Raw genomic sequence first — 13,910 nt, forward strand, 5'->3', positions numbered from 1 at the left:
GGATGATCCTTCTTGAATTCCACAGCAATACTCAAACTATTGTTTGAAGATGAGAGATGCTGTCATTGAGCTGCAGGTATAGTTCTCTGGCATGGTAAAAGTATATTAATAAGAAAGCAACAGCTCTTAAGTCCCTGCTCCAAAGCATATCATATAAATACCTGAGCATCATAAATAAACAGCTAGCAAAATTTTTCATTAGAAGGAAGCAATAGCTTTTAATCAGTCTTCTTGTCAGATACTGTCAAAGTATTGTGCTTAGAGTTTTTGGAAAATATCCAGCCTGAGATAGGCAAATCAAATTTTTAAAGATAACTGAAAGTGTTAAGGTTTGTCAACATTAAACAAAACTGAAAGGAGGAAGTGAAATATTGGGCAATCTTCAAAACAGTTCGGTGCTTTTAGCTCTGTCTGTTCCTTGACCATAACAAATACTTCCTTCACTTTGCATACTTCTTTTCATGAAAGAAACCTGGCTTTATCAAGTTGATTCATCTTTGCATATGCTAGTGGCTTGTGTCAGAATAGATTTATTGCATGTTTATCTTTTCTGGATATTTAAGATTTATGTCACCCAGTTGATGAGATTTTCCCAGCAGGCTGTGGACCAGTCAGACAAAGCATACAGCCACTTAGTTGGGAGAATTGGTGTGGAATGAGTCAGTGCTACGCTGTATCTGCAGCCTGCGCCGGCTGGTGATGAGGAAGTGACTCCTGTGCCGTATCATCCCCGAGACATGCAGTCCGGAATATGGTGAGCTGCTAATATGCTAGTCTGGGATATAATTTTCTTACAAAGATGAATCTCTGATGGTTAGCACTGAAGATAATAGCTGTTGTTCTGCACTGTTCTTTCTGTAGTAAACAGCAATAGCATCAACAGCAGTAAGTATGATTTAAAGTATGATTTAAAAAGCCATTCATTCCCAATGGCTGAAAGAGAAACATAGTTAAGGGGGCAAAGCTCTTTTCACAGACAGCTGTGAACTCAGAGTAAGGTTCTTTCCTTTCTGTGAAGTTATTAGAGGGCCATAAGGATGCAGAATGGGATCTTTTCACTCTTCAGCACCTCCCTCCTCTGTGTTTGCTTTCTTTTTGGAGGTGTTGTTCAGAGGCCAGCAAATATCAACAAAGCAGTTAGAATCAGTAAGCACAGTTTGCTCCTGTTGGATTGATGGGTGCTGAGAAGCACTGGCAAGGCACAAGGGACCTGCCCCACTGTGCCTCTGCTCTGTGCTGTGGCTGCAAGGATTCACTTGCCCTGCTGGAGCGAGAGGCAAGGGGCTGCTGCTGCCCTCGGGAGCCCTGAGAGAAGCTTTTGCTGCAGAGTGAAGGCAATGGACTCTGTTATGGCATTGCTTACCGAGCCTACCAAATATTGTAGAATCCCTCACCCCTTGCTGAGATAATTTCTTGGCTTTGGGTGGATGTGTTTTGCTTTGCTATTAAAACATTATTTTCTTGGAATCTCTTACCCCTCTGTATATTTCAGAGATTTGCATGTTCATTGGAGTTTGGATTTATAGTCCTTATCCTAAGGATTATACTTGCAGAAAGAGCACAAACATTTCATTACTCTGTATAAACAGCTGGCTTTACTTGGCAATGAAAAGAGATGTCTTTCACTCAAAACTAAGAATAGAAACCATGGGAAAAGGCCTACAGCTCAGTCATCTCATCTATTCTCCAAATTCCTCTGGTACAAATCTGGGCTAATTTCAGACAGTCTTCAGTGGAATTGTATCAGGTTTGCAGAAGTAGCATTCAGATTGGTAGTTGCCAGACCTTCTTGTTTAACCCCTATAAACAAATCATTATTTTGTACTAATAGCTTGTTGGGAACTTGGACATTTCCCCCTAGATTTCAAACATATGAATGGAAACTTAGGAAGATTTTTTTTTTTTTAATATTGTGCTCTTTTTCTTTTTTTTTTTTTCTCCTGAGAACTGCATAAAAGATGAGTGGAGTTACACACTTTCAAAACTTGTCTTCAGCCATAAGGTCACCTTACAGCCTCCAGCATTTATAAATCCATGGTTCCCCTAACAGAGAAATGGTTTTTAAAGTGAACTGTTGGAAAAAGAGAAACTTTCTGCTGATTGACCAAACAGTACCCACAGAAAAGTAAGCTAAATGTACCACAGTAGAAATCAGTGCTTTCCTGACTTTTTTCTCACAGTAAAAGTTCTCATTCTCAAGTGTTTTTCTGTTCTTTCCCACTTCCAGTGTCCCTTCCACAGTTTTGTGTAAGAAGGACAGGAGAACTTTTCAACACATTTTTCAAATAGGTTTGATGTCTGAAAAAAGTGCTATTTCCATTCCCTCCTGTGCTGTTTTCCATTTAAATTACTTTATGTATTAAAGACAAACAAACAAGGAGAGTAGATGACCCACAGTATCCTAGACATTGTGATGTCTCTCTTTCTTGGTTTTCCAAAACCCTGAAAACTACTTACTGCAGAAATCTATTTTTTTTTTTAGAAAAAAACCCATGGCAACAATTTTGTAGAAACATTTTTACTTTAAATTTTGACGTATAACTGCTTTAATATACTACAGATTCAAAAGACTTCTAAACACTGACAGTTTATGAGTGCTTTGAGTTCTCAGAAAAACATGTTTCTCTTTGATATTTTAAGTAGAGAGTCTGAGAATATTCTCATGATCCACATCAGCATGAAGGCACAAGAAAATGCCTGTTTGAAGCATCTGCACCAACAGAGTGAAAACTTGCTACCACAGTGTTCTTTCTCACTCTAAATTAGTTGACAATTTGGCCTGCTTAATTATTTAATTATCTTCATCTATCAAAACCTCCTGCTTTACTTTCAGCCAACACACTGTTAAATACCATCATTCCCATGCTTACATCTCCCCCTAGACCTGTGGCTCACTCTGTTCCGGTGTGTGTGGGTCTTGCAGCAAAATTTTATTGCAAGCCAGGAGATGGAGGGAAGCACTCCCTGACCAGATGCACAGCCTGGGCACAAGAGGAGGCAAAGCAAAGCCCCCACTCCGTGGCTGGTTGCTGCCTGTCCCTCTGCAGCAGGGCAGACCTGCTCAGGGCAGGGGAAGGCTTCCCAGCCCCAGGGGTTCCCCCAGAGGTTTGCAAGTTGCTGCCAGGGAGGTGCCTCTGGAACAAACACTTGAAGCAGAGCTGCCATTCCAGAAAATGCCCTTGAGTTTTGGCCCTGTGTTAGTCAAGGGAGAGAGGATGGAGCGTGGTGGGAGAGCACTGTGTGCATGCCTGGGTGGCCTTGGACTGAGTGCCCAAAATGAGCTGCCTGCCAGACTTCTTTGTAACAACGAGTTGTACAGAGTAATGCAACATGGGTTTGTTCCCCTAAATTTTACCTTCCTATAAAATGTATATGTGTCAAGACAGTAATTACCAAGCTCTAAACCTTCACTCCTCACAGAGAAGTGCCTGGCTCCGAGGAAGCACACAGCATCTCAGAAGGGTGAACGCCTCTTTCACAGACCAGTATTTGGGACCTAATATGTCTTTTTCACTTTTCCCCAGCTCTGAAGAATCAGACCTGACTCCTCTCCTCAACACATCCTCACATCCTCTTGACACTCTCCAGTGGTTTCTCTCTCAGCCTGATCATTGTTTCTGCACTTTTTTTAGTTGTCAAACTGTCTTACTATAGCAAAGAGAAGTTGTTGTGCAAAACCCCAGTCTGTCTGTGAGAGCAGCCACCAAAAAAAAATTAAAGAACAGAGTTGTATGCACCCATTTTGATTTTTGTGCACATAACATAGTAAATTGGCTAACCCAGGTCATCCTTTGCAAGAAGTATTATCTTAACCCAATTTGTCACATATGCCTTTGAGGCACCCATCTTAGCTGGGCTTTAGCTGATGGTCATCACAATAATGCTCTTTTACATTCAGCAGTATCACCATTTTAAAAGGCTGCATGGTCCTTTGTGGAGCAAAAAATTGATGCTCCTCATCCATGACTCTGGTACAGCCAGTAATAGGTGTTTATTTAAAACACTTTTTCAACAGTTGTATCTTGCAAATAGCTGTTAACTGGTGATCTTCTAGATTAAATCTGTTTGCTCAGTAATCATAACTAGGCTGGTAAATACACAATGTGTCACTCTGTCTACATTACACCTTTTCAAGGAAATCTTACATGCTGCTGTAACCAAGCTATACTTATGTATTTTGCTGTATTTTAAAAGCTTACAGGAGGTAGACTACATAGTGTCTTTTGTTCTTTCCTTAGATAATACTGGGCCGCTCACAATATGACTGCAACATTTAATCAAACAAGTGAATTTACTTCAAATCAATTCAATTCACCTATAAATAAGGCCCATTAAACAAGCACAAGCCATGATTTTGTTCTCTACAAGTGTGACAAAATAAACAGTCCAAGCTACTATTCACATCAACAGCTGCTATTGAGTCAAGCAGCCCAGAATCAGTTCAGCACACCAGCATTCCCCAGTAATACACAGGGGTTTCTGGAGGCTCCTCCAGCTGTGGATTAAAAATATGTTCTCTCAAAATTTGTGTTGCCCAGAGCTGTAACGGTGCTGAAGAGAATCAGCAGCCTTTTGAGATGGTCTTTAAAAGGAAGAAGTGTCATTCAACCAGCAGAAAACAAATGAGTGCCAAGAGCAGACTTCTACCCAGCATGAAGTGACAAAGGTAAGAGAAGAGGTTTTTTAAGAGTATGCTTCTTAATATTTTCATTTTATTACATTTTAACATTTGTAACTATACATGGAAGGAAATCATTCTGCTTTCTTCTTGAAAACTTCTTCAGAGTTCAGCTCACTTGAACAGTTTTCACATTTGCTTTGATTTATTTAATTTCAATGTAATGCAAAACCACACACTTGATCTCAGTTTTCTTCATCCTTTGGTTTGGGTTTCTACTTATTTTTATTAAAAAATAAAAAATAAAAAAATTCCCTGTTTTTTTTTTTTTTAAGAAAACCTGTTTTCAGGGCAGATCATATTTCTTTAGGCTAAACAGTTTATCTATCAGAAAACAACAGAGAAATTATTAATCTTTAAAATATTAAGGAAAACTAAAGATAGCATGTTAATCCCTTTTGATTGGTTTCATAGACTGTTTTACCACAATTGTTTAATTTATTTATATTTTTATACAGAACAAATGAAGTTCAAAAAATCTGACATATTTACATTCTTAATGGGTTTAAAACCTTTATAATGATGCCTAGTAGAAACAGTTAAATTGATGTTTAATTCTTTCTACCATGAAAATTGAAAATTGAAAATTTGAGTTAATAAATATTCATCTTGCTGTGCTTTTTCTGCCTTGGGTGCAAATGTGCTGAAAGAAGGAATGACAGGCAGGAAAAGAAATATGAAGAGGCTGACAAAAATGGAAGGAAAAGGTATACGAAGTGATAATTGAAATGAGGTGAAAAATACTAGAGATGGTGTTAAATATTAGTAGGCAGAAAAAAGGGGAAGTGAAAAGCACCCCAAACAGTACATAAATAGACTCCATATGTCCCCCACTCCTGACAGTGCCTTTGGGTGAACCTTTGGTTTGAAGTGCTGGCATTTGGGTGCCACTGCCCAGCCCTACTTGCAAAATCCCCCTGTATATCACAGGCTGTTTGCTAGTTGTAGCTGTCAAGGTTTTGCTAGCTGTAGATTTTTGTTTATGTTCATTCAGCTTCCAGTGTGCTTGTAGTAACATTTGGTTTAGTATGGGAAAGAATATATTTTTTTTTTGTGTTCTATCCAGAATAACCAGAGGCAACTAAATCCCAAATCAGGTGGTTTAAAGCAGTACTGGCTGAATTGCCATGTCAGTATTTTTCTGACAGCCATTTTATACCATAATGATAGTGCTACTGAACAACATATGCTAATGATATCTATTGTTCACAATAACACTATCTTTCTGTTGTTTAAAAGAAAAACAGATTTTTCAAAAATATTGCTTGCCAAGTGCTTAAGTACTTTCCTTAAAAGTTTTCATAAAAAGAGTGACTTGCAAAAGGGACATGCTACTGCCTACACACGAGGACAAGGATATTTTTGTCCTTAGATGCAAACTAAACCTGTGTTCTGAAAATGTTTCTCTCCATGTTTGTGCCTTAGCTAAAAAACAGATTAATATAATCAATTCTCACAGTAATGTGAAACTACTAGCACTGAAAAAAATAGAGCTCAACAGAATAAAAACCCATTTGCTTGTACAGCAGATAATGGTTCAGATTAGTCATATTATTCCATTTTATTTTGTCAGTAAAAGGGCAAAAACATTTTTTTTATTCTCTTAGATCTCTCCCTTGCATCTCTATTTACAGCTAGAGCCTGCAAGGATTTTCCAGTAAAACTTGATCTGTCCAGTCATCACTAACAGGACAGGGCTGGAGGGGAGGTCAAACATGGACTCCTCAGCTGTGGCCTTCGCTTTAGACTTGTAGGTTTTAGACTTATGCGTTCAAAAAGAAGTTGAGGGAGCTTCAGAATTTAAAATTACTGATTTTCAAGAGCAAAGTGGAGATGCAGGACTTTGGCCAATATTGATGAAGAAGACTAGGACTGAAAACGGAAACAGGAAATATTGAAAAGGGCTTCTCATCTGCCCACTGGAAAAGGCACCGCCCAGTGCAGGCCTCTCAGGGTCACTGCTGTCCCGGTGCGAGTGCACCCCATTATGGAGTTTATTTCATCAAAGGAGGTTCTCATTTCCAGGGAAGTCAGATGATAAAAGTGTCATTCTGCTAAATGTGATTACAAAATACTTTCATCCTGCTTAAATGTGAATTTGCTACACATCCTACACATCCAGCCAAATTAAGGTGTTTACAATGCTCTTTTATTTTCCTCTCTGCAGCTCTTCCCATCTAGAAAATGGAAAATCAGTCGTAAATGTTCCTCAGAACTAGAAAAACCAGTACCTGTGCTGCATACCTACGTGGATTTGAGACCCCAGTAAGGATGCAACTGGGCTGTGAATCCGTAAATGGCTCTTGCATAAGGAGCAGCTGGTCAAACAGTATCCGTATTTCCATGTACATCTTCATGGCTTGCATTATTCTGGCCACAGTGGTCGGAAATTTGACAGTTATCATCTCAATATCACATTTCAAGCAGCTCCACACGCCTACAAATTTCCTGATCCTTTCAATGGCCACCGTAGACTTCCTGCTAGGATTCTTCATCATGCCCTGCAGTATGGTGCGCTCTGTTGAGCACTGTTGGTATTTTGGGGAATTCTTCTGCAAGATCCACACAAGCACGGACATTATGCTGAGCACAGCTTCTATCTTCCATCTTTCCTTCATATCCATCGACCGCTACTATGCCGTGTGTGACCCTTTAAGATACAAATCAAAGATAAATACTTTTGTCATTGTGGTCATGGTGTGTATAAGCTGGATGGTCCCTGCTGCTTTTGCCTTTGGGATGATCTTTCTAGACTTAAACTTGAGAGGGGCAGAAAAGATTTATGATCATGTCCACTGTGCAGGAGGATGCTTTCTCATTTTTAGTGAAACTTCAGGTATTGTGGCCTCTGTAGTGTCTTTTTACATCCCTGGATTTGTTATGCTGTACATCTATAGGAAAATATACTCTGTAGCCAAGAAGCAGGCAAGATCCATCGATGCAATTAGCAGAAAAAAAATGCAATTTGAAATGAAGCAGCACATTTCATTCTGCAGAGAAAGGAAAGCTGCTAAGACTTTAGGCATAATAATGGGAGTGTTTCTCATCTGCTGGACTCCATTCTTCTTCTTTACAGCTACCAATCCGTTTATGAATTACGTGATACCTCCTGTTCTCATTGATGCTTTGGTTTGGTTTGGCTATCTAAATTCTACATTTAACCCAATTGTTTATGCATTTTTTTACATGTGGTTTCGCAGGGCATTGAAAATTATTCTGTTTGGAAAAGTTTTTCAACAGGACTCTTCCAGGACTCATTTGTTTTCAGATTAACGTGCTTTAAATGGTTGGATTCATGGCTTTGAACTTTTGCCTGGAGGCTGAACTCCCAGATGTAAGAGCTGTGAAGGAAGGAAACACCTATTTGTTTGTCTATTTACCAAATGTAGTTCAAGCTGTTAAGCAACCGTTGCGCTTTATGTATTCTTTCATTCCAGACTGGGTTTTGCATGTTGTGTTTTGATTGTATCTATTTATTTGCAATGCACAGAAGAGCAAGACTTCCATTTAAAAAACTTACAGCAGTTTATATCCCTGATCTTCATAATTAAAAAAATATTCTGACACAACAGATTAATTTCTTGAATAAGGTGTGTTTGTATTACAATATTGGTGTTCCTTTGTGTTCTCCTCTAGAAAGAGCAGAAAAATCTTTTCCTTTGGATTTCTTGGCATCTTTGGCTAATAACCCAAAGCTCTCTAAGTTTTGTCCTTCCCTTTTCATATGTGTGCAGACCTCAAAACAGGCCAATAACCAGCCATACCAGTGCACTCCACAGAGGGAAGGGGGGCAGAGAAAGGCTGTGCTGCTCTTTCTGTTTCGATTTCAACTAGTACATGTCACTTATGGTTTGTCACTTAAAAGCTTTGCTACTTAATGAGATCAAAAGCATGTTTAACAAGATCAAAGACAAGAAAAAATATGAAGTATGAAGTGAAAAACAATTGCAGAAAAGCTGCATTGCACCTTACAATGCCAGAAAATTATGTCTATCTAATGGGTGTTCAGATGTAAAACATTTGCTGCTTTCCATCTTAGAGAACTTTTTTCTTAGCTTTGACATATTGTTATTTTGTCTCCTGGAAATGCTGTAAGAGCTTTCAAGAAAAGCACATGGATAATTCTGAAGAAATCTTGTGGTTGAACTCAGCTGGATTATGAAGGAACAGTACTGGGCATGGGCAGGAAATGATCAGTATCTGAGGAGAGACCATGGAGAGAAATTGATGACTGTACTAAAGTAAGAGTGATACTCAGCAGTCTGTCCTCCCTTCATGTTCCTTGTAAAAGTGCATCATATCTGTATCTTGTCTTTGTTTCCTGTGCTTTGTAGAGCACTGAAACACTCTGTGCTGAAAAGCTTAAAATTTGAATGACGATACATTTCAGCAGGGCAAAGTATCAGGATCTGAAATTGTGTATTTTACTGTTCCATTGCCATCTTGTAAAATTTGCCCTCCTAAAAATGACATAAAAAATAACAATGAAACATACACCACATTGGCACTTCTACTGTGGATCCTTGCTAATATCAATATGACTACTTTAACACTTACAAAAATAAAGCAAGGTAAAATTTTTCAAAATCTCTTTCTGATAAATAATGGGTAATTATTTTCTTCCTTCATCTCCAGTGAGTCTGGCCCTGCTGTAGTAAAAATTCTCACTCCCAGTGTTGCTTTCTGAAATAAAAATGTGTGATCACTTGGACGGTTTGATTTCAATTGAAGTGACAATTTCAGAAGTGCTGCCAAGTGATAACCTCCTTTTGTCTGATCATATTTTAGATTGAATGAGAGATAGATCTTCTATGACAAATAGTATCCATCTAAGGCATTTTGAAGTATATTTAGTAAGATCAGCACATATTAATGTAGTCCCTTCAGGAAGTCAATGAAGTTTTTTCTTTTCCTTTATTCTTATCTCCCTGAAAATCTGGAAATACTACTGTGTTTCCAGACAATTCCAGCTCTACCAGAATTCACAGCTGGTAATTTTCTTTTCATAAATTGTGGCATCTCTCAGGCATTGTTTCCTGGTTGCAGGAGGAGTTTGTGAATGAGTAGGATCCCAACTTGCTTGCAGGACAGACTGTAGTTCAAATAGAGCATGTCCCTGCAGACAGTGCCTGGACCCTACTGCAAAACTAATTCCTATAAACCCTTGGAAACCAGAGACACGATCCTGAAGTAAGAAAAAATACAGAAAAAGACACTCTATTAGGTAGAACAAAAGCCATACATGCAAATAAAGCAAATCAAGGAATTAATCACCACTTCCCATCTGCAAATCTGATCTTCAGACATTTCAAGGAAAGCAGGGCTCCACCAAGCATAATGGTTACTTAAGGAAAAAACACTGCAACTCCCAACACCCCAGTTCCTCCTTCTTCCCCTAGGTTTTTATTGCTGAGCACATCATATGGTGTGGAGCATCTCTCTGGTCAGCTGGGGTCAGATGTCCCCTCCCAAACTGCTGTGCACCCCCAGGCTACTCAAAGAGAAGGCCTTTAAAATACTGTGCAAGCACTGCTCAATCTTAACTTAAATGGGGATTGTGTGTATGTTATCAACATTGTTTTCATCACAAGTCCAAAACACCACACCACACAAACTACTATAAAGAAAAAACAAAACCCAGCCAAAACCAGTGGAGGGGGCATCCAAGCATTGTGGCTGCATAAGACCACCATAATCTATTTAGTGTAAGTGGAAATAGTAAAAGAAATTTTCAGTGCACAGATGAAAAACTCTCTGGGCAAGCCAGTCTAGCCAAGGAGTCATCAATATTTATTCTCTGCAGAAGAAGGAGTTTCCACATACAGATTGCTGGTGACCTTCACCTACACCTAGAAGGCTGTCTTCCTTGTTCTTAATAAACTAAAATATAAACCAGCTTTGTGCATGGCCCAACTCAGAAAGTTTCAGAAATAACTTTTTCCTCTGGTGTCCTGTTACCTAAAGGTGGCACCTTCCCAAAAAGCCTCCTTGCCTTCTATTTACAGAGGGCCTTCTCTAGCACAGTGACAGTAGTGAGGTCCCAGGTTACTTCCTCTCAGCTCTAATCACAGACAGCATAAAGCTATTTCCCAGCCAGTGAGGGTGATGTGCAAATGAGATGTGTTAATGAGGCCACAGGGACTCTCTTTGAACCCAAGACATGGATAAATTAGGAAAGCATAAGAAAAGTCCCTCATGCTCTTGTCCAATCAGATTATGAGTTAGGGCTAGTGGAGCAGAATATACTTTACTGCAATCTCAAAGTGTCATAATGCAAATTAAGTGCAAAGGGTATTTGTCAAATTCCTAATCAACACATTTAATTAGTAACCTTGTTAAACACTTCCCAGATGGCTACCTTTTGCAGAACAAATTATTCTCCTGTGGGTGATTTCAGATGTTTTAACTTACCTGATTACTTGTGCAAAGCAATATCTCCAGCATGATGAAAAGCTCTGTTTCACCAATAGACTTGTGTCTGTCCCTTTTGTCACCAGTGAGGACCGTTTGCAATGTCACCTTCTTCCCACACTTTATACAAAACTGACAGCAACCTTCGGAGTCCTGACCTGCTGCCTGTATCCTGCCTTAGTGCCTCACATTTTGGTGGTGCCACCTGTGTCCAAATCTCATGGTCTCTCAGATACCAGAGGCAGGAGGATTGGAAAAGAGAAGGAGCACCAGCTGCCCAAGTAGGACCCTTCTGGAAACCTTACAAAGGAAAGAGTCGTTCCAAAATGGAGTATTTTAAACTCCTAGATAAAAAAGTCCATTATTGCTGTGTTCAAACAGGAAAACTGAGATGTCAAAATGTGTAAATATTACAAGGCATATGGGTTTTCTTAAATCATTAACTCATCTCGTTAACTCATCTAGGCAATGCACACTGTGCACTCTCTGACCTCTACAATGCGTTAATATGCATTCGACAAGGGAGAAAATACTGGATGAAGTCACTGTTCTACTAAATTCCTCTCCTTCAGCAGATTTTCTGATCATCTTCATTGTCTTGGTTGCTACTTTCACACACTGCACTTAAAGACTTAATGCTGAAAAAGAATATGTCTACCTGTAAGCACTTTTTGACTAATTTGTTTTCACTAGACATGGACTAAATTTTATTAATTTCTTTGGTGACATGACTAGTCTGGAAGACAAAGGAAGAAGAGTTGCTATTATCTACCTAGTCTTCTGGAGGGCTTTCAACACTGACAAGGGTAAGAGTTTCACAAGAAGGTGATGAAGTATGGGCTGGATGAGAAGACAGTGAGGTGGACTGGAAACTGGCCAGGCCCAGAGGGTGCAGATCACTGGTATGAAATTTAGTTGAAGACCAGTAAGAAGTGATGTACCCTAAGGGTTAACACTAGGGCCAATCCTGTTCAACATCTTCATTAATGAGATGGATGATGGGGCAGAATGCACCCTTTCAACCTCAAAAATTCTGTGATTCTGTGAAATTCAATTCCTATAATAGTTACTGAGTCTTGCACAATGTTACATGGTCTTGCATAACCAGATACATTTGATTTCCTACTTTGTAGGCTTTTTAATAGGATCTTTTCACCTTCATGCTGACACTTTAAATCCAGCTAGCTGCATGGGTAATTGAAATTTTTTCTATGAAACGATTACACAACAGCCTTTGTAAAACAAATTTACTTCTTAAGAGACTGGATCCACAAGTAACTTAGACAGTGGGAACTCCACAGCCTGCTCCTAGATGTCTTGACTTCTGATTTCCCATAGGTATAGGAAAAGTCAATTTCCTTAAACACTGGCTGTTCATAGGGTACAGACTAAAAGCCATCTGTCAGTTAGAGAGGGATCACTGAAAAAAGAGTGCGTCCCATATCCTTTGGACTTCCTCAGTTACCAACAGGGGAAAACAATTATTTGAGAAAACCTGAGTTTGTCTTTTGCTGTTGTTGCTTTGGTGAAGCTGGCCCAGTGGAATAAAAGCAGTTAGTAATAAATAATCAAATAACTCTCTTCAATCAACATTTAAGCCCAACAAGAAAATAATGAGGAACATTTTTTGTCTGCCTTAAGTCACCAAAAGACTTCCCCTATACATGAAGGTAAACAGAGTAATAGAGCAAACAAACATAATGGTGTTGGGAATACCGACACTTGGCTTTCTCTATCACTTATTGGTGTAAACCCCTACATTGCACACATGTATTTATCTCAAAATCTACTGGGAATTAAGTATAATGTCATAAAAGAAAAATAAATCCCCATCTTTCATTAATTCAAGCCAGGTTACAGAGGGGATCTGCCTGTTACCCACATTGCAGTTTTGCAGGACAATAACAAGACCAAAAAATATCTACTTAAAGAGTTCATGTATGGTATTATTAAGAGATACAGGGAAGACTAGCCCATAAAGCTGGCTGCCCATATCTGTTTTTAATCTTTTGATGCACAATTTCAGTATTTTCTTCATTCCAGGTGATAGGTGATACCAATTGAAAAAAAAGAACAGTGGTCTGAGCTGCTTCCCATGTTTGTTTTAAGTGGGTTAAACTGCTGTGAAGAAGAGCAGTTTCTGCTTTTCTGCTTTTTCTTCTGCTTCTGTTTCTAAATTTGCTCTTTGTCCAAAACAAATTTTCAGGAAAAGAGGTAGAAGAAATGGGTCTGGTTCTCCCCAAAAAAATGAAAGGAATCTTTTCCCCTTGAAACTATTCACTAGTGTATTCATTTATAACTACTGCAGCTGGACCACAATCTATTACGGGAGGTAAACCTCAATATCCTTTTAGTCAGTGGAATTATAATGATAGGAAACAGGTTTATATGTAGGGAAAGAAAAGAATCTTGCTTATCATGCCAATTTTACAACTGATTTCCATCAGATGTGTTCATTGCTGGTACTTTGTGATGCACAGCTGGTGAGTTTAGCAGCATAAATAATTTGGTAAGTGGGTGTTTGGAAACTGATTTGTGACTCTTAAGATGAGCGTCTGGGTGAGTAGTTCATTAACTGAAACCTTCAAGAAAGCTGAGGTATACCAGCTCACATAACATTTCTCCCATAGAAAAAATACTGCTATTCTAAGGGACTTATAAATTCTATATAATATTTATGGACTGAAGTGACTTGAGGGGTTTCTTTGTCTATGCATGTTTTTCTTCTATCACTTTAAATTTACTATTATTATGACATATACAAAATACAAGAACCGTATTTTACAAAATGCTCCATATACAAAATAAAATGTATATTTTA

At 38.8% G+C, this 13,910-nt stretch overlaps 1 protein-coding gene across 1 annotated transcript; it reads left to right on the forward strand.

Annotated features, from left to right (window-relative positions):
• The first annotated feature begins 470 nt into the window (after window positions 1–470).
• On the forward strand, window positions 471–8,246 carry TAAR1 (trace amine associated receptor 1). The gene is made up of 3 exons (XM_005518354.3): window positions 471–754; window positions 4,539–4,666; window positions 6,846–8,246. The coding sequence occupies exon 3, from the start codon at window positions 6,881–6,883 to the stop codon at window positions 7,949–7,951; it is 1,071 nt and encodes a 356-aa protein (XP_005518411.2). The 5' UTR covers window positions 471–754; window positions 4,539–4,666; window positions 6,846–6,880; the 3' UTR covers window positions 7,952–8,246.
• Window positions 8,247–13,910: the final 5,664 nt, after the last annotated feature.

Source organism: Pseudopodoces humilis, chromosome 3 (assembly GCF_049639895.1).
Source record: "Pseudopodoces humilis isolate 2021_Gansu_Grassland_sample_001 chromosome 3, ASM4963989v1, whole genome shotgun sequence".
Taxonomy (NCBI): domain Eukaryota; kingdom Metazoa; phylum Chordata; class Aves; order Passeriformes; family Paridae; genus Pseudopodoces; species Pseudopodoces humilis.

Excerpts from the sequence above, each read along its gene's own strand:
- TAAR1 (XM_005518354.3), top strand. The coding sequence starts at position 6,881 with ATGTTCCTCAGAACTAGAAAAACCAGTACCTGTGCTGCATACCTACGT.